Here is a 25,854-nt window from a genome sequence, read left to right as displayed (position 1 = left end):
GAGTGGCAGGCAGCACTCCACCTTCTCAACAGAGTCCAGCCGCAGCCTTCTGATCTGTCTCTTGTGGGTACTCAAGAACGCCGATGAAAGTGTCTTACAGAAGTGGTTCACAGACCTGTCAGTATTGCAGCTCAATCGCCTCCTGGATTTGCTTTACCTTTGCGTATCCTGCTTTGAGTACAAGGTACTGCTATTTAAACCTTGTGAAGTTTCTTCTAAGGCTTGCAGGGGAACTTTACACTCCAGTCCTTTGCACAGCTCCAGAAAGGCATTTCCTGCTCTCCCCAAAGTATTTCCTGTAATCTAAATCCCAAGGCTAAGCATTTCTCTGTGCAACCTCTAGCCTTCTTCCACGTTCACTTTTCAGCCATGTAAGTGTGTCTGACTCCTTTCATTTCTTAGGCAGTTTCTGCTGTTTGCCACTCGTGTGGGAACTGCTGTAGGGAAAGGGGATAGTTCTTGGCCATTTTGCTTGCTCTGTTGATGAGAGCTTTCCGTAGTGATGCTGGAGTCTGGGTAGATTATCTAGCTAGCAACTAAATCTGTGTTCCTTTCTTGCTGTATGTCTTCAGACAGGAAAGATATTTTGAGATGTTATGCTTAGAAAATAACCCAGGTTGAAAGACTCTTTCTTCATTGTCATTTGAAACTTGCAGGGCAAGAAAGTGTTTGAAAGAATGAACAGTTTGACGTTCAAAAAGTCAAAAGACATGAGAGCCAAACTTGAAGAAGCTATTTTGGGAAGCATAGGGGCAAGGCAGGAAATGGTCCGAAGAAGCAGAGGACAGCTAGGTAAGTAAAGATGTCTTCTGTGCTCTGCCCTTTTTCCAAAAGCCACTACTCCCATCCCCAGTGGTTACTTGCATATGTCTGTGGCGTGGGATACTACCCATCAAAATCTGCAAAGAGGCCCTTAGAAAATGTCATTTGTAGTGTGAGGCATCCTTCACTGGGCCTGCAAAATCTCTGCTCATGTTTTGAGTTCAATCTGCAGACAGTTGTTACTTGATTGCTTTGGTGTATGCATGATCATGTCTTGTTTATGGGATATTCTTGCCTGAACTTCTTTCACCATAAGCATTTTTCAGGACCACCTTCTAGTATGTCCTGTGCAGGGATCAGAGCGGAAGACAAACTGTCTGATCCATCTGAAAACATCTGGATATTTGTACTAATTTAGTGAGACTTGAAATAGTCAGTAGCTAGCATAACGTGCATCTTGTGATGATGCAACTTATTTTGTTTGGGAGAAAGAAGGGCCAAGGGATTAGGACAAGAATCAGAACTGGCCACAGGCTTCCTGATACATTTTAGCCCTTGTTATGGGCTACATTGAATAAATATTTTAGAGGCATAATTAATGAATCATTTCAGAGAGATGGGGACCTTTGTACTTTTTTTTTTTTTTTTTTTCCCAAATCTGGCCCTCATTGCCTTTATCACTTACCTGGGACATTGCATGGTGAAATTCCCCTGCCCTCCCAGCAGTGACAATAAAGATAGAAAGGCTGTAAAGTAGGAAAGGGGGGAGGGGTCTCAGCACCATCGTGGAGACGCTACTGTGTGTCAGCTGAGGACAGCAATGTCACACTGCAGAGGGTTGCCATACATCGGCCCCTTATTGTCCTGGTTCCAGTTAGGACAGAGTTAAGTAGCTCATAGTAGCTGGTAGGGTGCTATGTTTTGGATTAGGATGAGAAGAGCGCTGATAACATGCTGATGTTTTAATTGTTGCAGAGCAGTGTTTACACCAGGCCAAGGACTTTTCGGCTTCTTGCTCTGTCCTGCCAGCGAGCAGGCTGGGGGTGCAGCAGGAGCTGGGAGGGGACAGACCCAGGACAGCTGACCCAAACTGGCCAAAGGGGCATTCCATACCATCTGACGTCATGCTAAACAATATATAGGGGTGGCTGGCCGGGGTGGGGGGGCCGGCTGCTCGGGAATAGGCTGGGCATCGGTCAGCGGGTGGTGAGCAATTGCATTGTGCATCACTTGTTTTCTTACACATTATTATTGTTAATACTATTACCATTATCACTATTATTATTATTATTGTTATTATTATTTTCCTGTCTTAATAAACTGTCTTTATCTCAACTCACAGGCTTCACTTTCCCGTTTCTCTCCCCCATCCCAGAGAGGGAGGGGGGAGGGTGAGCGAACGGCTGTGTGGTGTTTAGCTGCCAGCCGGGTTAAACCACAACACTTATGTAGCCCAAGGAAGGTGCTTTTCTTAGCAGCCCTGATAGCTACCTCCCTGATTTGAGTATCTCAGCTGCCTCTCTCCGTTAGCTCCGTAGTGAGCTGGTTTGTGGCAGCACACAGAGTGGTCTGTGTTGTTCGTTGTTCTCTTGGATGAAAACCGCTGCAAGTGAAGTTGTCTCTCATGCCACTTAGCACTGACAGAATTAGAGGCTGTATAAACATCTTGGGTGAGCGCCACGGCCTTGGGCTCTAAGAAGTTATAGTTTGCTCTCAGCTGTCATTGTGAACAATCTAGAGTTGCTACTCGTGCAAAAAAATTAATATTAGATGACTGCTGTTGTTTTAATATTGTCCCACAGAGAGAAGTCCTTCTGGGAGCGCATTTGGAAGTCAAGAGAATTTGAGATGGAGAAAGGATATGACTCACTGGCGTCAAAACACGGAAAAGCTAGACAAGTAACTCTGCCTTATCCTTCTACTTTCACAATGTCACACTGCCTGTGGTTATGCAGGGTCTCTTTCCCCATAGAAGGTCAATGGCAGCAGTCCACTGAGCTCTCGTGTGAGCACGTTTGGGCTCTCAGCTGGAGCAGGGCTGGCAGTGTGCAAATAACTTTTAGTCTAACACTGCACAGTCTAACTCTTTTTCACTGTCCCTTGGTTTCTTAGTATTTTAAAACGAGATTAAAAAAGACTGATACAAATCCATTGCCTTCTTAAAATCCTGTAGTAAGCTGTAATTTAGAGAGAAATCCATGAACAATAATCACAGATAGCATATATATCTCATGTCATATTTCCTTTATTCCATAAGAGCATTCTGGAGTTCTCAAAGCTCACTTTCCTTTCCTGTCCTAATCCATCACTTTGATTGTTTTTCCACATGTGCTGTGCTTTTAGAAGCCACAAACCAGCCAGGTACTGTAGCATTGGTGTGCAGTTCTTATAAATTGCTATTTTGTACATCTGCAGACTCAATCATCACAGCCTTGTTTGTGATGCTTGGCAGAAGTTTTCAGTGTGTGTGTGCAACTGGTTGGAATGAGCTCTCTTTGCTTACTACACTCATTTCCTTTAAAATTCCCTCTCTTGGTGTGGTTTAATCCGGAGGGCTCAGGAGTTGTGTTTGAGCTTTGCTGTGCTTGTTTTCTGTTTCCTCAAATTGCAACCTTCAGTCTCCATCCTCCCAGCAAAAGAATTGTTCCTAGTCCTAGGAATGCAATCTCGGCCCGAGGGAAGCTCTGAAGAAACTGGGAAGTGGGGTCCTCAGAGCCAGCGTGGAGATCAGGCCAAATTTTATCCACAAAGACAGAATGATGCTTCCTGGATTTGAAAGTACATCTTCACAGCTTCTAATTGCTTTGTCCAACACAAGAACACAATCTCTTGTTATGTCAAGTAGTGGCTTTTTGTCCAACACAAGAACACAATCTCTTGTTATGTCAAGTAGTGGCTTTTTGTCCAAGACAAAAAACAAGTCTGGTTGAGGCATCGGAAAAGCCAAACGACCAGTGTGTTTCAACCTGCTGATGAAGTGGCGTAGGTATAAATTCCACCATGGTACAACTCCAGAGATGTGGGCAGAGTTGTACCGGAGTAAAATTTGGCCTGCAGAAGTCACCAGTTGCTGGCACTGGGTCTGAGCCCCTCTCCTCTTCCCAGAAGGACTTCATGTTAAACAGCTGTGGAATACCACAACGATTAAAGGATGGTATCTCGCCCCTCAGAAGAATCTGCTCAGATAACTCTGGAAACCTGCTTTGTAACCCATGCTTGCTCGCTGTGAGCCTAGAGCCATCACACCCAACTCCCCCTGGTAGCCGTGGCACTGCAGGTGTGCCTTGCATGCATAGGTCTAGCCTGACCCTTTGAGATCTGCCAAGCAAGACCTGTTTCACAGCGAGAAATTGTGCACAGCTAATTGCAGGTGGTATTGTTTTATGCAGGCAGTACAATTTTATATAGGGCCATGCCCCAAGCCTTCATATTCTGGAGTCTGAAGAGCAGATAATGAGTGTATGGCCCAGCTCCCAGAGGAAGCAGTGCGGGGCAGGGTTGCTGCAATGCCAGTTCCAGGAACACTTGCAGCTGAATCAGCTGAGTCTTTAGTGTGTGTTCTGCTTGGATTTTGTCAGTTCTCATGGGTCACACCCCCAGCGTTATTTGGCCTGGCGTGAGTCTGTCGGATGGCACCTGCGTAGGGCGAGCTGTCGTTGGGCTCTTTAAATACACTGCTGGGTCCTTGCCAAATGCAGCTCCTGTCACTGAAATTAGGAGATTTCTGCTGAATTCCTGGGACCCTTGGTGTGAGGTGGTGTATGAACTTCATAAGCCTTTTGAGAAAAGTGAGTGCCTGTAATTTATCAGCAAAACTGTGTATTTTTTTTGTTCTTGGAGAGGAAGATATTCTTCAAAAAGTGTAAGATAATGTAGCATAAAAATTACAAAGATCACACCTTCACAGTATGCACTCTGTGCTACAAGCAGTTTAGCTGCTGGGATCAACAGTGCATAAATACCAGCTCGTGTAGCACCACCTTGTGTCCATAGCCTTTAACGTGAACCCATACGTTCTGTTCCTGGTTGTGCTGTTGCATGCCTTACAATGCTACTAAACCAGTTTTGAGTTGGACTTCGATTCTAAATTGTTGTTGTGTTCCTGGGAGAGCAATCAAGTGTCAGAAAGTAGTGTGATCTCTGCTGAGCATGATGAACATAAATCATGTGTAAGTTTGTAAATGTAAAAAAGCAAGGCTTTCTTCCTGTCCTCTTAATGGGCGCATCAAATATCCTTGTAGTGTTGTCCAGTATAAATATATGCATTGTAACCAGGGGCTTCCTGCTGATGAGAAAATATATTTGAAAGGGAAATATGCAGGTTTATTTCTTAAACAGGAAGTAATTTTATTGCTTTCTTTTCTCTGAATAGATCCCGGGCAGAGATAGAACATGAAGCACTTATTGATGGAAATCTTGCAACGGAAGCAAATCTAATTATTTTGGATACGCTAGAGATAGTTGTGCAGGTAAGGATGATAAGAAAATAGAAATGTAAGAGCATTAGGATCACCTGGCCAGGCAGCAGTTCGTTAAACAAAAACCTTCCTGCCACTCTAATTGACTGAACACTGTCAGAACTGTTCAAGTCCATTGCTGAGGGTTTCGGTGCAGGCAGGGTTTCATCCCAGTTTCATGGCTTTTCCAGGAATCCCAAGCTTGCACCCTGCACCTGAATCACCCCCTTAGAGGACAGCTACATTCTTTCCCTCTAGTATAGCAAGGTCCCAAAGGGTCAGAGCCCCACTGGATGGAAAGCACCATCATTCCCCAAGCTTCAGCTCATGGGTCAGGTTTTCATCATCTGGGTTTGATTCAGAAATGTGCCTGTTACGCAGGCCCAGCTAAGTGAGTTATGCCTTTTTTTTTTTTCTTGGCAGAGTTCTTACTGCCCCGTCAGGAGGCTTGCTTTTGCTCATATGACTCTTGGTTTACTTTTGTCTGCAGACCGTTTCTGTGACGGAATCCAAAGAGAGTATCCTGGGTGGAGTGCTGAAGGTGCTTCTGCATAGCATGGCCTGCAACCAAAGTGCACTTTATCTCCAACACTGCTTCGCCACACAGAGGGCATTGGTCTCAAAGGTGAATTCTCTGCAGATGCTGTAATATATCCAGAGCATTACTGACGGAGGACAGGGCTGTTTTTTTCTTTTACATTGGTGTCATTTCATCAAACATTTATTGTGTTGTGCAGTACTAATTTTCAGGAAATGGGGTCTAGAGGTGGATAAAACCTGAATGGTTTTTGTGGTTGGTGCCTATATCTTTGCACTTTGCATTTGATGGCTGTGCACAGAGGTACAGTTCACAAAGGCTGAGTGTGATGTAGGTTCCTGCTGGCAAGCTATAAGTGGGCAGAGGTACTTAGCCAGTAGGCAGCACAAAGAACAGGTGGAATTAAGTATGACTCTCACTTAGAATTGATCTTTATTTTTTTTATTGGGACCATAGTTTAAACAATGTATCTGTTTCTGTAGATACACTGGGAATAGCTCAAAGTTTTAAGCCTGAGTTTTTAGAATTGATGTAAATCAGTCCAAGGGTGGAGCGCAGTGTTTGGGGCGGTATGTAGAATTATTCGTCTTCTTGTGCTGCCAGAGACTCTGCTTTTGTCTAACTGTAAAAGTGAAGTGACTCAAATTAGCACAATTTCCTTCAAACTAGAGGATATTGGACTTCATCTAATGCTGGTGTATGCTCACTGCTGACGATCGCCGTGGCATTTTTGTACAAGAGTTTGTTTCTGTCTGTCCTGGCAGTAGTTTTCTCATGTGCTGTTTTTCCAGTTCCCTGAGCTGCTGTTTGAAGAAGAGACTGAGCAGTGTGCAGATCTGTGCCTGAGGCTCCTGAGACACTGTAGCAGCAGCATCAGCACAATACGGTCGCACGCGAGCGCCTCGCTTTACCTTTTGATGAGACAAAACTTTGAGATTGGGAATGTGAGTATCCCGCCGCCCTTTGTTAGGTTATTACATGTAAACTGGTTGGGGCTGCTGGGTGGAGCACTGTGTGTCCATGTGAAAGAAAGGCTGTTGGAGAGCTTATCATCTAGACAAGCATGAAAATGAGTTAGAAATACTGGGATTTTGTTTTTACTCAGATGTTGGTAACCTCTAATTAGATCTTGTTTTGACTAACCCACCTGTGCTTTAAAGTGTCAAGAAAATTCTCAGCTTTAACTCTTCCAGTTGGTGTCTTGCAAGCACCCACGTAGCTGTGTATCACAAAGGGTTCCCCCGTGCACACTTTGATTACAGTCCCCTATGCTGAGCAGCAGAGCTGGAGGGACTCACTCCTTCTGCGCCCAGGGACAGGTAGCAGTGAGTTCACAGTAACACCAGGTTTTAGGCTAGATCAACCAAAAAGCAAGTGTCTGGAACGAAGACTGTGTTCATGAGAGGGGTTTGAGCATCATCCTGTTCAGGGTGCTTGAGAGAAGAGGGAGAAGGAGGGAAAAACAAAACTTGAACAACCTTCTCCTGGAAATAAATGAAGCTGTCATCAGATTGTGAAGTTAACAGCACCAGAAATTTAATTTAATCACTACTCTAAGACATCCCTTTTCACAAAAAAAGTTTTCTTTTTTGCATTAGGTGTGTGTCAGGAGGAGGGTACAGTGACCACAGTACTCACGTTGCAGCAGAGCTTTGCGGTATCTCCAGGTTGTTAAAATACACTAACAATTTCCCTGTTGCAGAACTTTGCCAGAGTGAAAATGCAGGTGACCATGTCCCTCTCATCCCTGGTGGGGACATCCCAGAATTTCAATGAGGAATTTCTGCGACGTTCCCTGAAGACTATTTTGACATATGCTGAAGAAGATCTGGAACTCAGGGAGACAACGTTTCCTGATCAGGTAAAAGAAATACCGCAAGAGAAGCGGCATGTAGTTCATTAGCAGGCTGGTCTTAAACTTCCTGTTCTACAGCTGGAATTTGCATGTATTCCCAGAAGGAGGTACATTTTTTTTAATGACCTGAGTACATAAAACCCAGGTCCTTGATTAATTCTGACAGCAAGGTAAACACACAAAGGTTCAGAGCAACTCTGGCCCCAACATAGCAGTAAGTAGCTTGATTCCCATTGCCAGTTCATTACAGCAGTATATATTTTTTACAGGTCCAAGATCTCGTGTTCAACCTCCATATGATCCTCTCTGACACAGTTAAAATGAAGGAACATCAGGAAGATCCAGAAATGCTGATTGACCTGATGTACAGGTAGAGCTCATAACAATTGCACAGTAGGGACAGTAGATGTCAGTACTCACCTGGTATTTGAAAAAGCTTGGCACCTACAGCACTTCTCTATTTAGAGCATCAAGTGCTGTATTGCTGTGAACCTTGATTATGCGTGTTCTGTTATCAATTATTTTACTTTGAACTTAAACCTTTTTTGTATTGCTTGCCATGACTCACATTTCACTTGAAATCAACACAGCTAATTGCTGTTGGTTTTGGACTGAGATGTTCATTTGAGCCCTTACAGAGCATGGTTTGGAGCAATTAATTACACAGCAGTTCCCAGTCTCAGTGCTCATGGACAGCTATGCACCTGTCTGTTGTTTCACTGTGATATTCTTTGGTTTTGTATGGCATTTGTGGATCTTATTGCAGATAAAGGTATTTTCCATTCCTAAGTAGTTTCTCACAATCTTGTCCTCCACCTGAGCAAAGACATCTTTCCCTGCTTGCATCAGGAAAAACTTAAGAACCTCTCAGGACCTACTTGAACAAAAGGCTGAAAAGTGGTGGTACCTGTGATGGTCTAAATAGGCAAATATATTCCAGAACCGTGCTAAGAATCCAGCCACCAAATTGTGTGGTATCATCTGCACAAATGGTCCTGAAGGCTTCTTAGAAGGCAGAGATTTTGTCATAAGCAACCTGGCAGGTCTGCTCCGACAGTCCCACACCTCTGGCTTGCTACCGATCTCCAAGTGAAATGTGAATTTTGGTTGAGAGTTTCAGCAGTCACCCTTAAAAGCATTTTGCCATCACTAGGTAGCTCCAGTTACTTGCCCGCCGGTAACTGGCTGAGAAATCTGCGAAGTAGTTTAGGGTTTTAGCTACACAGCTTACTATCTCATATATTTCCAGGTAGCCTAGCGCTGAGGATGATTGGTATTTAAGCAGAAGCAACTAAATACTAATAGCAAAGGGCTTTTTTTTTGTCTTTTTTCTCTCACTTTTTTTTTTTTTTTAATTAGGATTGCAAAGGGCTATCAGAATTCCCCTGACCTGCGCTTGACCTGGTTGCAGAACATGGCTGGAAAGCACTCAGAGAGGAGCAATCATGCAGAGTCAGCCCAGTGCTTAGTCCACTCCGCAGCCTTGGTGGCTGAATACCTAAGCATGCTTGAAGACCGGAAATACCTCCCTGTAGGGTGTGTTACGTTTCAGGTAGGAGTTGTCCTATTTTTGTATTTTTAGGTCCTGTCATTGCTGCTAAGATAGAGTATCTCCTATTTGCCAGATACTGCTGTGCCTAGATACTCACACTGCACTTACTCGGTTTATTTTGGGGAGAATGCATTACAGCAAGTTCTGAAAATCTTTTTTTTGTGCTTAAAGGCTGTCTTGGTTCCACTGAGTAGGCTGAATGAATCCAGTTCTTTTTATTTCTCCATATAAGTTGTCTTTTTTTTTTACCCTCTGTTTAGTCCAGCCTTTGTAGTGGGTACAATTGTTCTGAAGTAACTTATGCAGTTGGTTCTTGTGACTACTACCATTAGGCAAGGCACCACTGAGCAGAGCAAACAAGCACATACTGAGCTTTGAGCATGTAGGTGGTCCAGTACAATTAGCTTTAGCATGTGCTGAAACACCCTGCTGGTTTGGTTCAGAAGGAAATGACATAAAATGCTCGTGAAGAATGTTAGTATTTGATTGAAAATCAGCTGGCTTTCAAAGTATTGATCGTTATTTAAATTGAGTTAAATATTTTATCTACATTATTTCTCCTTAGAACATATCTTCTAATGTTTTGGAAGAGTCAGCAGTTTCTGATGATGTTGTATCACCAGATGAAGAAGGTATCTGTTCTGGAAAGTATTTTACAGAAGCTGGTCTGGTGGGATTGCTGGAACAGGCTGCAGCATCTTTCTCCATGGTAGACAACTTTAATTTCTTTATCTGTCTCCTTCAGCAATCTTATGTTGCTGGGCAATATGCTGGAAAATGTTTTCTCTATGAGGCTGTATAGCTCTATTGTAGCTGTTTAATTCGCATGGAGCATTGGGAGTTTTGGCTGTTCAAGACAGCTCAGTTTGCCCTCTCAAGTAAACTGCAGTGAACGGAGTCTGGAACCAAAGAGGGCTTTGTGTGCTTCCAGCATCTCTCACTTCAGCACTGCCCATTTTGGAGTTCACAATAGGAGAGAAAGGCCATACTGTTTCTCCGTCTATTCGAAGAGAGTGGGCTGAGAGCTTTGTGTGAGCAGTGTTAATGAGCTAGTGGTAGTGTATCCATCTAAAACGAATGAAAGCAAGAGAGTTATTTCCCACAGCACAATATCAAATATTCAGTGGGTTTAAGTACAAGCAGCTATAACTCCAGAGCAAAGACTCAGAACTGATGTTGTGGGCAGGCTAAGTTTTATGACGCAGTGTCTCTTTTTTATGAGTCACCTCCGCTAGAGACATCCTAACAAAACTTCACAAAGCCCATTTCATGGAGTGCCAAAAGTGGATGTAGAAGTCCCTTAGGTTAAAGATGCACTAAACAGAATGAGCTGTATTGTGCACTTAAGCTTCCATATTCAATTCCCATAGATGTGGTTAGAATCCTATTTAGCTTGTGCTCTTGTGTGTATATCCAACCAAAATAACCCGATTTTATTTCTTTCAATAATCTCATTTACTAGTAGCAATATGTAATGCAGTAGACTTAATTCCTAAGGTAATTGGGGATTTTATTCCATGTATGTATGGATATATTTTAAGAAAAGGTACTGATTACATCACAGTGCCTTTTGGTATGCAAGTCGCCTTTGCAATCTTGCAATGTAAATGCTGGGAGTATGTTTCACTCTTGCTGTTGAATTGCTGGAGGAATCTGATGGACGTTATTTTTGTAGGCTGGCATGTATGAAGCAGTTAATGAGGTTTACAAAGTCCTTATTCCTATTCATGAAGCTAACAGAGATGCCAAGAAGCTATCTACTATTCATGGTAAACTCCAAGAGGCATTCAGCAAGATTGTTCACCAGGTAATGATTTGAACTTTCCACTGTAATGTGAATTGCAAAGAAATTTCAAATGCTTAGTTCAAATAAAAACTACCTATCAAGGAAAAAACATTGTGTAATCTGATTACACAAGAATTGTCAAATGGTGATCCACAGTAAATACAAGGGATTTTTCTCCCTCTGTACATTTAACTTGAGAAATGTGAGAGAACATCAAATACCTAGTTTTATTGTAACTTCAGAAATATCCAAGAGTTAAAAATTCCGATTATCTGTCAGTTTATCCTTTCAGATATTATTTTAAAATGTGTTTTGCATGCTGTATTTCTGGAAAAAAATAATTTTAAGAAAATTGTATTTTACCTTTAGCCTGGTAGGTAACACTGAGAAATGTTGGGTTTTTATCTGTCTGTTCAAATGGTGACTAAGCTGCTGAAGGAACCTTTCTAAAGTTAGACAGTACAAAACCCACCAACTTAAGTGCTGAGTATTTGATGAGAGATGTCAGACGTTATTAACTCGCACAAAGCTCAACAGACCTCAGCTAAGCAGGAGATGAGAGCACATGGCAACTTTCTAGAAGCACGTGTTACCTTCTAGGAGAGGCCTGTTGGGTGCATGCCTTTCTTGCAGGCGGGCAGGTGCTCAGCAGACCCTCCTCCAGGACATGCCAGTGCGACTCTGAGTCCCCCACCCCAACCAGCTTTCTGGTTGTGAACTGCTGGGTCACTGTTGTCTGTTGGTGTGGTTACCCTTATGCTAACATCAGCTCCTCAATAGGTGAAGATCAATGCATCAATTCCGTAGAATCCACCAGGTCTACAGCAGCCGAGTGTCTGGTTGTTTTCTGCATGTTCTGACATTGCCGGATTTGTAAGGTTAAATGAACCAATGAAGGACAATCATTGAGTGTCATTCTGGGCCAGAAGAGGTTGTTTTGTTGCATGATGTCTTTAAATGAAACCATTTCAGGTTTACAATACCTTATATTGATGGTCATGTTTTGGCCTTTGAAACTTTTTTTTTGGTTTCTGTGACATGCGCTTTTTACTTTTTATTACACAGAGTACTGGCTGGGAGGTAGGTAACTCCATTTTAGTTAGTAAAGAACACTAATAGATTTATCAGATGACTCACGCCAATGCTTGCCCACATGTGCTAGTTGTGGGTATTTCTGTTGCTGTCTGCTGTTAAAACTGAATTCATTAACCAAAGAAATACCAATAAACCAATTGTGGTTGTAGTAGGAAATTCTTCATAAGAAGCTGTAGGTAGTGCATGGATGCTGATGTGTTCCACTAATGAGGTTCTTTGGTGAATGAGCCACTGTATCATCACTAGTTTGTTTTTATAATTCGTTTATATTTCTTTTCATCAGCATTGACACAGAATATCATCCCTTCATACCATATTTTCACCCCACCCACAGGGGTCGATTTAAGCAATAATGCTCAGAGGTACTAAAAAACAAAACTGGTTCATTGCATGTGCAAATCGTATCCCAGACAATAGGCTCCTTCATTCTATTCATTTAAGAACAATCAATTTGTTATGTAGCTTTTTTCTGGCAGTAAAATAGCTTGGTTATGTTAACTGGAGTCAGTTTTGCTGCTTTCATTTTTGTAGAGGCTATTTGTTCACATTTCTACAACATACACCATGAGAACCACACGTTGGATTAAAAATATAAGCAAAGCAGTCATCTTTGTCTGAAGTTGCACCCCGCACAGCGAGTCTGGTAAATCAGGCCCTAGTCCAGTTGACACAGTTGGTACATGAGTGTTGAGAAGTCCTAGTAGATATTTTGAACGTTTTGTGAATATGATGATACATTATTTGCAGAGACTTCAGCTGCCCAGTTAATCTCTTATTTTCTGCAAATCGGGCGACTCAGTAGGAGCCATCTCACTCCACGCTTCCAACACGGGAGAGCATTTAAGACCACACTTCCTGAACTGGGGCCAAGATCAAAGTTCTGTTGCATTGTGTGACATAAATCATTTGGGCTGATGATGTCCGAATGACAGTTGTTGAATTTTGGCCTAGCAGTAGCTTAAATTAACCCCCAACACTTAAGGGCTGGTCCTGTAAATCGTTTGCTTATTCCTGTGAGAGGTCCCAGCAAGTGAAGTGACACAGCAAACCGCAGTACGTGTCGTAGGAATGGAAGTGATACACGTTCAATACCCGACGAACGTGGAGGCCTGTGAGCATCTTTTTTGATTAGTCTGCCCCTAAATCGACCCCTGAAGAAAATCCTGTCATTGGTTATGATTCTAACATCACTCAGTCATGTTTTATTGCATGGTAAAAGACACCCATGGTTTATGTTCTCGTCTGTCATCGTGCTCTTTCATTGCCACACTTCTGATCTTTGTGCTTTGTAGCTTCCAGATTTGTTGCATGTGTTTTCCTTTTCCCTTATTTTTAAATACCTTAATTGATGCTCACCCTTTTTTTTTGTTTTAAAATTTATTTGCTGCCAATTTGCTGCTTGTTTGTTTTTTGGAATTTCCCTAATTAAATACTTTCTGTTTTCTCCTCTATCGCCCTGGTTGCTGACCCTCCTCCCCACTCTTACTATTGTCTGTTGTGGTAAGTTCCTACTTGTGGAATTTTTTTTTTTTTTGGCTTTCTTTTTTTCCCCCCCCTTTTTGTTTTTTGTTTTACTCTGTGAAAATCCCAATTTAATTTTACCAACAAGCTATGCCAACAGCAGGATTCACCCCTTGTGTCACGGGAAAAGCAGTATTGCCAACTACAAGCCCATGTCCTGAGTCTGACACCAATGCAATTCTGAGACCTGCTTCACAATACCAAGTGGTGGGTTTTTGTTTAATAAATGTTGAATTCTTTTTGTTTACTTCATAATTAGGGAAATTATGAGGTAAAAGCTTTTCATGCTTTGCCATGAGAATTCAAAAATGTGTATTTTTAAAATATGCACAGTGAGGTTGCCTTCAATTGCAGGACTCCAGGAGTGGTATTAAAAAAAATAAAAATCGATATTGAAAGATTTGCAATAGTTGGCAACACTGCAAAGGACCTTGGGTTAAAATTGAGCAAGAAAATATAATACTTGGTTTGGTGCAGGTGGCTGGATGGTGCATTCTGCACAGTGTGTATGAAGGAAGGGGTTGCTTTCCTTCACACATACTTGAGGCTGATTCTGCCTCCTGGCAACTGCTGTTGTGGTGGTCTTGGTGGAGAAAGCGGATGATAACTCTTGGGTCTGATTTTCCAAATTTTGTTGGCAAAGCTTCTTGTGTGTATGCAAGAGATAACTCTAAAACTTTATTCCCAGCAATTTTGAAAGGTATTTACCATGCATAATAACAAATCATGAACCTTCATATATCATGGTGGCTGTTATGTGCTCTGCCAGTTCTGTAATGGCTATTCAGTGTTCACCTTCATTCTCTTCTCCTCCCAAAGACCTATTATTTTTCAAAAAAAAATAATAGGAGATAAAATGCTTTTAATATTTTCTCCCTCATATCTGCATTTTTAGCTCTTTTCAGAAACAAGACCATGGAGTATATTTAAGTGACCAGTTTTGATTTCAGTACTGTGATTACAGAGACTAATTGGCTAAATTTCAAAGACAAGCTGCTGGTGAGGATTGCAGAGCCATCCCATCCCTAACTCCAGGCAAGAAGTGGAGCTCCCCTCACCTCAGGCAGCTCCCAGCTCCTGAATGTGTCTGCGAGGCAGGGATAGCCCGTGGGCCTTCGCTCACCCTGAGGAGTGTGTTCCAGGTGCAGATCCCCAGGCTCGGCCACAGACTGGGAAATTACCTGCGGGAAGGAAGCAGGAAAAGGAGTTAGCCAGGCCAACCCTGCCTGCTCTGGGCAGGATTGAGCAGCAGAAAGCTGCCAGGTGAGGAGAGCAGAAGTCATGGTGTTGGCCCAGGGCTGCTTGGTTTCTCCCCAGGCACCTGACGTTCATGCTGGAGGCATTTCTCCTCTGTACCTCCCACCACAGACCCTTCTTTAGCTCGAAAGGCACTCTCACAGAGCCTCAGGGAGTGGAAAGGGTTTGATGGTTTAGCTTGCTGGGAGCGGTCACTGCTCAGCTCACGTACATTTAATGGCTGATGGATCATGGCTCGGTGGGGAGATGATTCTGTCACATCAGGAGCTAACCAGGGCTCCTCACTGCTGGCTTTTCTCCCTGGCATGCTTATGATACCTGAATGTCAGCAAATGGGTTGAGAAGGAAAAGCCAGTACAGCTGGTGTTAATGGCGATGAAACACGTACGTGTATGGGGATCTGGATCTCACCAGGCTTCCCAGCTGCTCCTGGGACAAGGCCACGTTACTCTTATTTTATGCATTTAGTACCATTTTAGTACCAGAACTCCTTACTGATGTTGATAATAGCATTTTCCTCCCCCCTCATTGTTATTTTTACAGCAACACAAATGTACACTGGCTGTAACAAAACGTTGTGTGTGCGGAAGTCCATGTGGCCGATACCTCGTAGGAAGTGGGTTCTGCAAATGCTTCATAACCTGGAAGATCACAATCTTCTGCCTTACAGCATTGAGACTGAATTGTAAAAAGTAGCAACAGGGAGGGATTTTAGCATAATATTGTCCAAAAATGTGGCTTTGGAAAGGTAGTGCTAAGTAAATGAAGGGTTCAGAAGGCTGGTCATTGCCGTGCGGGTCTGGAGGCAGGGCACTGAAGAATAATGAAAATATAATGAAGAATAATGAAAAATAACAGTGTGTCCTTCAGGCCAGTGGCTTACTATGATTTTTCCAGTTTCTGGAGTTTTCCTGAGATTTTTTTTTTATTTTTAGTTTGGTTTATTTGCCCTTTTTGCCTTCTGTAGATCATGTTCACCATCAACACAAGAGCTCAGTGTTGCCATAGCAAAATACCAAATAAATATCATACACAGCAGCCAGGACACGTGTAGGTGCTGTTTTGAACCTAACACTAACCCCAAGCCAGGAGCAGTGAGCACTACGCTCTCTTTGTCACGAGAGTAAAGGTGAACATTTCAGAGTTTTCTCGCTGAAAGGCATTTCTGGTTTGTGCATGCGGAGTGACCTGTTTAACCAAAGCAGAGGTGTGGTTTAATTTTAAAGCATTTTTCCTCTTTCTCTTAATCGGATTTTTCTTTGTTACTTTCCAGCACAAATCTTTCTGTTTCTCTTCTTTTGTTGCATTTCTGGGCCAAACTCACCACTGGCTCAAAAGGAAGCAGGTACATGACGCAGTGAATTGCATCTGCTTTCAGCAGCAGTGACTTTGGCCCTCCGTTTTAGAAATTAGTTCCTAGACAAGATTGTAACACCTTCGGTCGACGTGCTGCCCAAACAGTACCTGGTGTGCGTGTGTGAGTGAGCTGGGCGCTGACATCGGCCCAATCCTGCAATGACTTGAGCACGGATCACGGGGGCTCGGTGCGGGTGATTGCCAGGGGTGTTTGTGTGCAGCATCCTCCCTGCGTGCTGCAGGCAGTCAGCGGCTACGGACCAGGGTAAGGGGCCTCTGCAGAGGCTGGAGAGCCTGAAATAATGACCCAAGCAAAGGAACTCGCCTTCGTTCCTCAGAGATGTCCAACAGCTCCAGGTTCCTCCTGGGGTAGGAAAAGTCATTGCAGGGTTGGGCTGATGGTCATAACCGATCCATAAATCTCACGTTAGTTCATAATTTCATCGTGGCGTTTGCTGCTAAATGCATTCATGCTGAGTTCCAGGTGTGTTTTTCTTTTCTTTCTTCCTTTCTGTTTTTCTTTTCTTTTTTTTTTTTTAATTTCGTTTTGGTTTTGCATAAAATCCGGAGCTCGTCTGCAGCCATACTTGGGGTGTGCTTGTCTCCACACTGAAATAACCTTTTGTTTCTCCAAACCTAGGATGGAAAGAGGATGTTTGGCACCTACTTCCGCGTTGGTTTTTATGGAACTAAGTTTGGAGACCTGGATGAACAAGAGTTTGTTTACAAGGAGCCGGCGATAACAAAGTTGGCTGAGATTTCCCATAGGCTGGAGGTGAGATGTTTGTGGCTGACCTCAAATTCTGTCTGTGAATTGCACTTTTACTGTTTTCCATCAGTCATTTAAGAGCTGTGTTCCCAAAGCACAGGACCACCAGGTTTCTTACCTCCACATCATGTTTCTCTGCTCCTAAAGACTGTGCCCTTGAAGGAATCTGAATTTCAGAGCCCCCAAAACTGGGGTATCTCAGGTCTCTGAAGTTTGTTTCAGCCATGAACACGCAAAGGCAACTCTGATGAATCTAAATGGAGCTTGGGTGTGTTTCCAGGCACCACCCAGGGATCATCTGTCTGTACTGTGTGGTTGTTAGTCTGGTTCGGTGCCAACCTACGTGTGCCTAGCCAATGTCTTGGGTCAGAGACTTCCCGGCAGCACTGTGCACAGATGAGGCCATCCCCTTTGGAAGATGCAGAGAGTTCAGCAGCACCGCTCAGGGCTGTGCCGTGCAACGTGTTCCTCAGACCCGGCCCTGTGTTATTTGCTAGACTAGCTCTGACGTCCTGTTGTTGCTCACAGCTCAGTTGCTCTCACGTGGCACTGAGAGCAGCGATGTTATTTGAGGTCTGGGCACATGAAACTGAGCTCAGATCTGGCCGTTCATCCAGGCCAGCAAAGCCACGCTGTGATGTGGCACCTGATTTCCACGCAGATCCTGTATTGACCCCGGTTTTCAGTTGAGCTCCCAGACACACAGCCAGATCAGAGGCTTGTTAAAAGCCATGCAGTGTGTGTGTGCAGTTGGAAGGCTCCCGAGTTCTCCTGGCTTCCAGGGCGTTGGGCTTGTTTTTTTCCTGTTGCCCCTGGAATGTGATTGATTTAATTCCCCTAGGTTCAGCAGATCCCATTCAGCCCTGGCACAGCTTCTGTTGAAGGCATTTTGGGCTTCACCTCTCCTGAATGTGCCTTTGTCTCCCCAGCCTCCATCTTTGATGACCACATTTGATGTTCTCTTTCAATGTATTTGCTCTCGATTGTAGGGTTTTTATGGAGAACGGTTTGGTGAAGATGTGCTTGAAGTGATTAAGGACTCAAACCCTGTGGACAAATGTAAACTAGATCCTAACAAGGTAAGAATCCAAGCAGAGGTGTAGCAGTATAACTGGTCCTGAATGTACAAAAATGTAACGGGCCCAATCCTGCCCTGAATTCCACCAAGTAGGCAATGGAATCCACGTAGAGAGCTAGAGAGCATCTCGTAGCTGCTCGGGGACAGAGTTGGGGAAAATCATTCCAGCAAAGGAGTGCAGGATTAGCCGTTTCCTTTGGGAAGGTGAGAAGGGAAGGTTAAGAGACAAAGGGACAGCACAGACTCAGGCTGCATTCGCCTTTCTCTGTAATCTCTGCTAAATGCAAGGAAGGAAGGGAGTTTTCCATTCAATGGCCTCTGGCTTTTTCGCAGCTGTAGCGTTTTGTCATTCTTGTGCTATGTCCTTTAAGCATAGCAAAAATAACAGGAACATGCCTAGGAAACAAGCTTTCAGTTTAGGGAAAAGCATTATCTGCAAAGAAAAGAAGGAAACACTTGAAGGGAGAGGGGCAGTGTGCTGTATCTAGTCCAGAAAGTGCTGAGCTGCTACCAGGCACCCCTATTCACCATCAACATAATGTGTGATTTTTCGGAGTAAAGACAAAGAACAGTCCTAGTTCTTCAGAGGAAGGAGTTAAAGCCAGCTGGGTTATTGCGCTACTAGAAAGGAAGGAGCAGAAATCATCTCATCTGTGTGGCCTCCTGAGGCACTGTACTTGACTGCGCACACCTGGGTTCCTTCCTGCAGGCCTACATCCAGATAACCTACGTGGAGCCTTACTTTGACACGTACGAGATGAAGGACAGAATAACTTACTTTGACAAAAACTACAACTTGCGGCGTTTCATGTACTGCACGCCCTTCACGCTGGACGGCCGAGCTCATGGGGATCTACACGAGCAGTTCAAGCGCAAAACAATCCTGACGACGTCCCACGCCTTCCCGTACATTAAGACCAGGATAAACGTCATCCACAAAGAGGAGGTGAGGCTCGCGCTCTCTGCACGGCAGACGTCCCCAGGGGTTTCCTCAGTCTGAAGGGAAATATTATACAAGATTAAGGGAAGTGGATGTTGCTGAAACTCTTGCATAATGTACCCTTGGACATTTAGTTTAACACCACGGCCACATCCCTTCACACTGTCACACGAATGTAGGTGCACCCTCTGGCCATCATTAGCCTACCTTTCCCTTCTCTGCTGAAGATGCATAAATTTCACACAGGGCAAGAGCAGGCAGTGCTGTCCTGAGGTACTCTGGCCGTTCACTTCAAGGACTAGTGTCGCATCCTTTCATTTTGATTTTAAGACTGGCTCATTCCTACTGAACTGCTTCCTGTTCCTATTCAACTTAAACCAAACTCGGACCAACGTACAGATGCAGCATGTCCTACTGCCTCTTTCACCAGTGTATGCAGACAATTAAAAATTCATTTCCGTGCGAGGTGGGGAACATGCAGGTGTTTGGGCACTGACACAGTACTGTAGCCCCAGGTATTTGGTAGAGCACTAAGGGACACTGCAGCCTGCCCTCTCAGGAGCAATCTCAGAAAGCTTTTGAGTACTCAGATGTAGAAACACATTTAAAAATCAAACTTTTTCTGGATGTTCCTAAATTAAGATTGTAGGGATGCTGTTTCTAGAGTGCTTCTCTCCAGGATATCTGTCCTGTTGGTGTCCTCTGCCACGTCAGTGTGCCATCCCAAAGCATTTCTGAACGTCTGTCTGCCTGACAGTCTCAGCCATAACAAGCATCCCGTATTTTGTCTGCTTGCCTAGATCATTTTAACGCCTATTGAAGTTGCCATAGAGGACATGCAGAAGAAAACACAGGAATTAGCTTTCGCAACTCACCAAGACCCCGCAGACCCAAAGATGCTGCAGATGGTGCTACAAGGATCAGTAGGTACCACAGTAAATCAGGTGAGAATCCTTTTTGAGTTGGAGACGCTGGGGTGGTGCGTATCACTCGGTTCAGAGGATGGGCAGCATTGGGCCTTATTTCTAAATTACCTTGTGTGGGTTTTTTCCCATTCAGTCTGTGGGATGTGTTTAAGGTTACTGGTGGGTCTAGACCAGCTGTTCTCAGCAACTTTACAATTTGAGTAAGAGTCCTGAAAACACAGTTAGACCTGGAAAATGCCTGAGTAGAGAGAGCCCTTCTCCCTCAGTTACCTGCTGGCACCCTCAGACATTTCTGCTTGCTTCTCCTTCCTTTGTTTCAAAAATAAAAAATAAAAAGGAAGTTTTATTGCTTTACCTTCAGTTAGCCAGGCCGTGGTGGGTGGAACTAAGATCGTGTCCTGCTGTGGTTTTTGAACAAAGTGGAAAGCAAAGCTGGAGTGGAGAAATATTGAGGAAAAGCTGAGGGAATGTGAGCAGACCTCTATTAATACACAAGCTGGAAAAAACGGGGCTGGAGTTTCAAGTTCTGGGTTTGAGTTCACAGTGCTGGCAAAGGCTTCCCTAGTTCCATCTGCATTGTTTAAACTTTTTCTTAGTTGTCAGTTGAGCAAACTTTGTCAAGAATCATTGTAAGAGAAAACAAATGTAGAATCTGTGTACTTTCTCACACTGTTTTCCAAAAGCAGAGTTTTATTTAAAAAATGCCTAAAAGACATACAGTGGTCATGATATTTGGTGATTTATGCCAGATTTAGCAGCTGCAATTCTTTAAGAAGCATTCTGTGAGGAAATGTTGCATTTTATGAATGTGTCTACATGCAAGAATTTTCTCCAGTGAGTGGATGTGACAGACGGTTCTTAGAAATGTACTTTTTGTTTTTACTCCTAAAGGGACCATTAGAAGTTGCACAAGTTTTCTTGTCTGAAATACCCAATGATCCAAAGCTCTTCAGACACCATAACAAACTACGTCTCTGTTTCAAAGACTTCACAAAAAGGTATGGAGTATTGTCTTCAAACTGCCTGCCAGACGCATTTATTGCTACCACATCAGACAGGAGCACGTACAATAACACAGGGGCTATCCAGAGAGAGGAGTATTCACGTTGTAACTTCATCTGTTCAGTTTTGATACGCGGCTGTATTCCTCAGCTGCCCTCTCGGTTCCCTGTGGTACTGCTGGTCCATGACTTCAGCCAGATCAAGTGCTGGAGTCATTTGGCTTTGCTGTTTATCAGGAAGGAATTAGTGATCGCAGCTCAGTTGTGAACAAGTGTTCCTGGTTCAGGAAACACAGCTAGACACATTGGCACAAATGAACTCACAGGTTGGCAGGGTCAGGCGAAACTGTTGAGCTGGCCAGGAGTTTTAATTTCCTCCTGAAGTGAATTTCTCCAAACCGAGTGGAAGCATGCTGGCAGAATTCTCTCAAGAAACTGCGCTGGCTGCTGTACTTTCCTCTTGAGTAATGCAAACCACAGCCTCAATCCAGCATCTTTTGTAAGCACCAGGGAATAATAATAAAAAAAAATGAAATAAAAATGTTCCAAGCAAACAGATCCAGTGGCAATGTAGTTTTTCCATATGTGACGAATGGTGTTGATGATACAACTCTTTTCGAACCCTTTGTTTAAACTACATCTTTCCAAGTAGAAGAGTTCCTGATGAACATTTCATAGTCTGCTTTTTATTAATCTTTGCTGGGGAGAGCAGTTGGTCTGTCAGTCTTTAAATCTGCTTGAACTAGAAGTAGCTATGTACAGATAACTTTTCATTTCTCTTCAGCAAGGATAAATGTAATTGGAGAGTGAAACTAAAATTTAAAAAGTTGCCACTCTGGAACTGAAATGGAAATAAGAAACGTGACACCCTCTCCTTTCCCCATGGAGAACAACTGGTTTAGCTGAGTCTTTATTACCCAAAAGACAAGATAGAAAAGGATATTGTGTGTCATCCCAGAGGAGGAGAAGGAAAGCTTTTGTGCTATTAAATTAACAAGTCTCTAGCTAGCATGTCCTTTTTTACATGCCCAAGTTTCACAGGCTTTTGTTTTCTAGATGTGAAGATGCTCTGCGCAAGAACAAGAGCTTGATCGGTCCAGATCAAAAGGAGTATCAGCGAGAACTTGAAAGGAATTATCACCGGTTAAAGGAAGCTCTCCAACCCTTGATAAACAGAAAGATCCCACAGTTGTATAAGGCAGTGTTGCCAGTCACATGCCACAGGTGGATATTTGATTTTACTCTTTCAGCAGAGATAAGGAGGGTATAAAACCGGGCTGTCTGATCTTCCTGGTGAACCTGTGAAATCTCTTTGTTTTTAATCCTGTCTCTCTTCTGGCTGAGTCCTTCCCTCTTCCCTTCTTTCCTGAGCTCAGAACACATCCCCATCCCAGCTATTATGGTAGGTGGTGTTTGTCATCGTCCATTTTGTTTCTGATCTATGAGATTTTTTTTTTGTGTGTGTGCTGCTTCTGTTGAGATTCAAAGCCACCTTCAGCAGGGTGGGACTTTGACACTTGGGCATTCCCAGTGGAACTGGGCTGAGGAGCTCCAGGAGCAGGTAGCATGACGTAAATGGAAAAACTGTTTGTGTTTCACATTCTGGAAGACTGGTTAGCTGAGTCAGGGCTTTTTGTTCCTCTGCAATGAGACTGAACATAAAAACCCCACCGGGAGTGTGTGAAGTGGCTCGGAGCCCTTAGCACTGTTACCTGCTAGCACCAGCTGTGGCTGAGCAGGGGACTTTGGGTTCAACTTCTAACAAAATTCTGGCTCCATGAATAGGGCAGAAGTACTTTTCAGCAGGTACTCTGCACATGATCTTTGGCTTTCCGCTATTGAAAAATGCCCTGCCGTCTCCTCTTTTAGCAAGGTAGGCTAAAGCAATCCAGCAAGACTGCCCTGGCATCGTGGTCTAAAACCAATGGGTGTCGTGGGCTGTGTTTTGGTGAGGTTTTGTTGGAAGCACTGTGTTAGCACTGAGCAAGACAGTGACAGTACTTTTAGTGACAGATCCCTTAGAATATTTGTGTGCATGTGGATTTCAGCTCGTGTACATGCAGTTGGCTTAGGAGAATACAACCCTGGTTTTGAACTTGTCCTCGTGCAGGTGTTGTTCAGAGAAAAAGAGCAACAGGGAATATCAAAAATGTATTTTTTCTGAATTTCTCTTTTCACATTGTAAACACAGCAAGACTTGTTACTAGATGAAGAAGGAAATGCATGTTCCCAGCTTGCACTGAAACGCTCACCAGTGTTTCTGTAGCTGGATTTGATGTGTTTCTCCGTATGATATATGTTACAGAAAGGTGGCCTTTCTCATTACCCAAGTTCCTGACTTTTTAAATGCTCCCCAGATCACGTACCAGTTGCTAGCTGTTCTCAGCTGCAGTCAGTTTTCACGTGCTATTCCAAGCAAATCCCACTTAGATGTTTATTTGAAGGACTTCACTAAGATTTAAGTAGTGCAGATGGTTTGTGCTGCTTCTTTGCATACACTTGAATTCAATTTTCTGTCAGCTTTTCCTGTTGGTAACCATTGAGCAGTTGAATGATCCCAGATACAGGCCCCTAACAAATTCACTTGCAGAAGCAATGAATTCATGTCAGTGGACTTAACTTTTGTAGTAACCAGCTGTAGAAAATACTGGGAATTATCTAAAGAATCATTCATATTCAGATACTTCTTATTTCATCGTGGGAAATACGAGCTCATCATTGTATTTTCTCTCCCTCAGAGACTCCTTCAGCAGGATGAGCCTTCGCAAAATGGATATCTAAGCGAGTTAAAAACCAAAATTAAAAAAGCACTTAAAATTAAGGTTTTGAAAAGAGAGAGCCTTGCTATCAGCGCTGGGAATCAAAGAAGTTTTATTGTGAAATAAAACTTGGACTTCCTCCTGGACATCCCACACACCTCTTCCTCCATCAAAGTGTTCAGTGGCCAAAAAAATCATTTTGAATTGTCAAATGTAGACTTATCGATGTTTGAAAAAAAATCATGAAAGTGGTATCCAGAGTATTGGTGATAAGCTGTAAACTTACCTGTTTTTTAAGGCATTTTTATGACTCAAAGGTACACTAAACGCATTTACCTTATTTATAGCATTACCTAATGTTAAATTTATTTACTTTTAGTTCATATATTTAATTTATATTAGGACCATACGCAAATGCATTTTTGAAGTTTTTAATGTAGTGATGATGGTTATTTTGATGGTACTATTAAATATGTGAATGTTTACACTTTAATTCCTGTGCATTGGACTTCAGAGCTTGCCATCCTTGGGAAAAAGTTTCAGAGTAAGGTAAGTCTTAACATTAATGCTTCGTAACCAAGTGGTAATTTTTTTATTTTTTACTCTTCCTATCCTTTCTCCTTTGTAACTCTGAATACAAATTGCTGCAAAGAAGAATAATTCTGTCTGTCACCGTCAGAAGAACTAAGGCATGACTTGTAACCACTTCATCTCTGTCAGTACCAGTGAAGGCGAGTTTCAGCATGAGTATTGTGTGGTAAATGGTTGTTTCCACCAGCTAGGGAGTCCAGGCATAGCCCAGTTACCTCATCGTACTTTAAACATACAGTTCATTTTAGCAGCTTACAACTAGGCTGCTTCTTCTGTCCCTCTTTCAATTTAAAAACTAATTCATGCAGGATGGAAGGTGGGCAAAGAAGGACAAAAATGATAAAATAAATTAAGAGTTAACAGAGTTAACAGAGGCATTCCTCACATTGTTATTTATGTGAAGCAAAAGAAATCTGTTCTAAGGCAGTTGTTTTGGTGGCTAACACAGCACTTCAAGGAAACATCAGAATTGGAGCTGACTGCATTACTCCTAAATCTACTCCTTCGTCTTTTCCTCTGTAGTGAACAAGGTCGCTTGGAAAAAAGGGTACGTGATTAAACACAAGCTTACTCACTCTACATGAATACCTAAATATATATACATAAACATGTATTTATGTATATATAGGTTAAAAAAATAGATAAAAGTACTTCTATAAGTATATATGTAAACATACAAGAAAATATATATATGCTTTTTAGCCAGGAGCCTTTAAGGTTGCAATCACATTGCACATCACCAGTTCCAAATTGTAAGAGTTTGACCTTTCAAACCTAAATAGCTTTTATGTTGACTCTGGCCGTGCCCATCCCCAAGGTGCTGGGTGCTGTTTCTTTGGGTCCCCCCTTTCTGTTTTAGCTCCTGTAGCGGCAGCAAGCACCCACCTTTCTGCCGCAGCAGCGAGGTCCTTCTTTGTTCTTGTCGCACTTATTATTATTTCTGGCTGCCCGTCACACACAGTGCAGAGCAGTCACACTCTTGCTCCTGAGCAGGGCTGGAAGGGCACCGGGCCTTGGAGCCCCAGCGGGGCAGGGGCTGAGGCTCTGCAGCCTGCTGTGGGTGCCAGGAGGAAGGGGAAGCAGCACAGATGATTCTCGTTTTCTCCCATACTCTTTTTTTTTTTTTCCCAACAGCTGCGTAGTGGTGGTGCTCTTCTCAGCTTACGGGTCTTTGAGTGTTTCCCTTGATCACGTCATCCTGAACTAGTTCTGTGTTACGGGTTGTAACACCAAAAGGTCAGCATGGAAGTTCCTACGTGAAAAAAAAAAACGATTCCTCTAACTTAATCCTTTTTTTTTTCTACCCTCATTTCAAAACCTCATTGCTAAGTATGGAGCTAAGAAGGTGTTGAAGGTAGCAGGGGAGTTGGGGACTCTCACAATGGAAGATATTAGGGAGGAAGGGGTAACTTTGCAAGAGATTGATAGGAATATTTACAAACCGATGGGGAGGGAGGGTGGAATCCCAATAGCCATGGCAGAACGAAACCTTAATTCACTGTAGTGCTTCTAGATGCTTTTCTGGCTGAAGAAATAATATATTTTAATACAAATTGTGGACAACTGTCCCTTGCTTGTACTGTCTAAACCCACTTCAGCATAAGTCTGCAT

General features: G+C 43.2%; 1 protein-coding gene across 11 annotated transcripts in view; it reads left to right on the top strand.

Moving 5' to 3' along the window:
* The window catches only part of DOCK7 (dedicator of cytokinesis 7), a 99,358-nt gene extending 75,213 nt beyond the window's left edge, over positions 1 to 24,145 (top strand). For 3 of the 11 annotated variants that reach the window (XM_083846070.1, XM_083846078.1, XM_083846074.1), the window contains 18 exons: positions 2 to 184; positions 657 to 792; positions 2,565 to 2,661; positions 5,135 to 5,231; positions 5,710 to 5,844; positions 6,549 to 6,701; positions 7,460 to 7,618; positions 7,882 to 7,982; positions 8,972 to 9,164; positions 9,730 to 9,873; positions 10,840 to 10,971; positions 16,820 to 16,954; positions 17,938 to 18,027; positions 18,736 to 18,972; positions 19,767 to 19,910; positions 20,784 to 20,890; positions 21,950 to 22,117; positions 23,632 to 24,145. In XM_083846070.1, the coding sequence (XP_083702196.1) occupies positions 2 to 184; positions 657 to 792; positions 2,565 to 2,661; positions 5,135 to 5,231; positions 5,710 to 5,844; positions 6,549 to 6,701; positions 7,460 to 7,618; positions 7,882 to 7,982; positions 8,972 to 9,164; positions 9,730 to 9,873; positions 10,840 to 10,971; positions 16,820 to 16,954; positions 17,938 to 18,027; positions 18,736 to 18,972; positions 19,767 to 19,910; positions 20,784 to 20,890; positions 21,950 to 22,117; positions 23,632 to 23,674 (2,454 nt within the window). In that variant the 3' untranslated portion in view covers positions 23,675 to 24,145. Of the gene's footprint in view, position 1; positions 185 to 656; positions 793 to 2,564; positions 2,662 to 5,134; positions 5,232 to 5,709; positions 5,845 to 6,548; positions 6,702 to 7,459; positions 7,619 to 7,881; positions 7,983 to 8,971; positions 9,165 to 9,729; positions 9,874 to 10,839; positions 10,972 to 12,015; positions 12,031 to 13,550; positions 16,797 to 16,819; positions 16,955 to 17,937; positions 18,028 to 18,735; positions 18,973 to 19,766; positions 19,911 to 20,783; positions 20,891 to 21,949 lie in introns of those variants that run through there. The other 8 variants (XM_083846079.1, XM_083846076.1, XM_083846069.1 and 5 more) reach the window with 5 other exon arrangements.
* The last annotated feature ends 1,709 nt before the right edge of the window (positions 24,146 to 25,854 follow it).

This window comes from Anser anser, assembly GCF_964211835.1.
Source record: "Anser anser genome assembly, chromosome: 8".
Classification (NCBI taxonomy): Eukaryota; Metazoa; Chordata; class Aves; order Anseriformes; family Anatidae; genus Anser; species Anser anser.
This window is presented reverse-complemented; position numbering and strand designations above follow the sequence as displayed.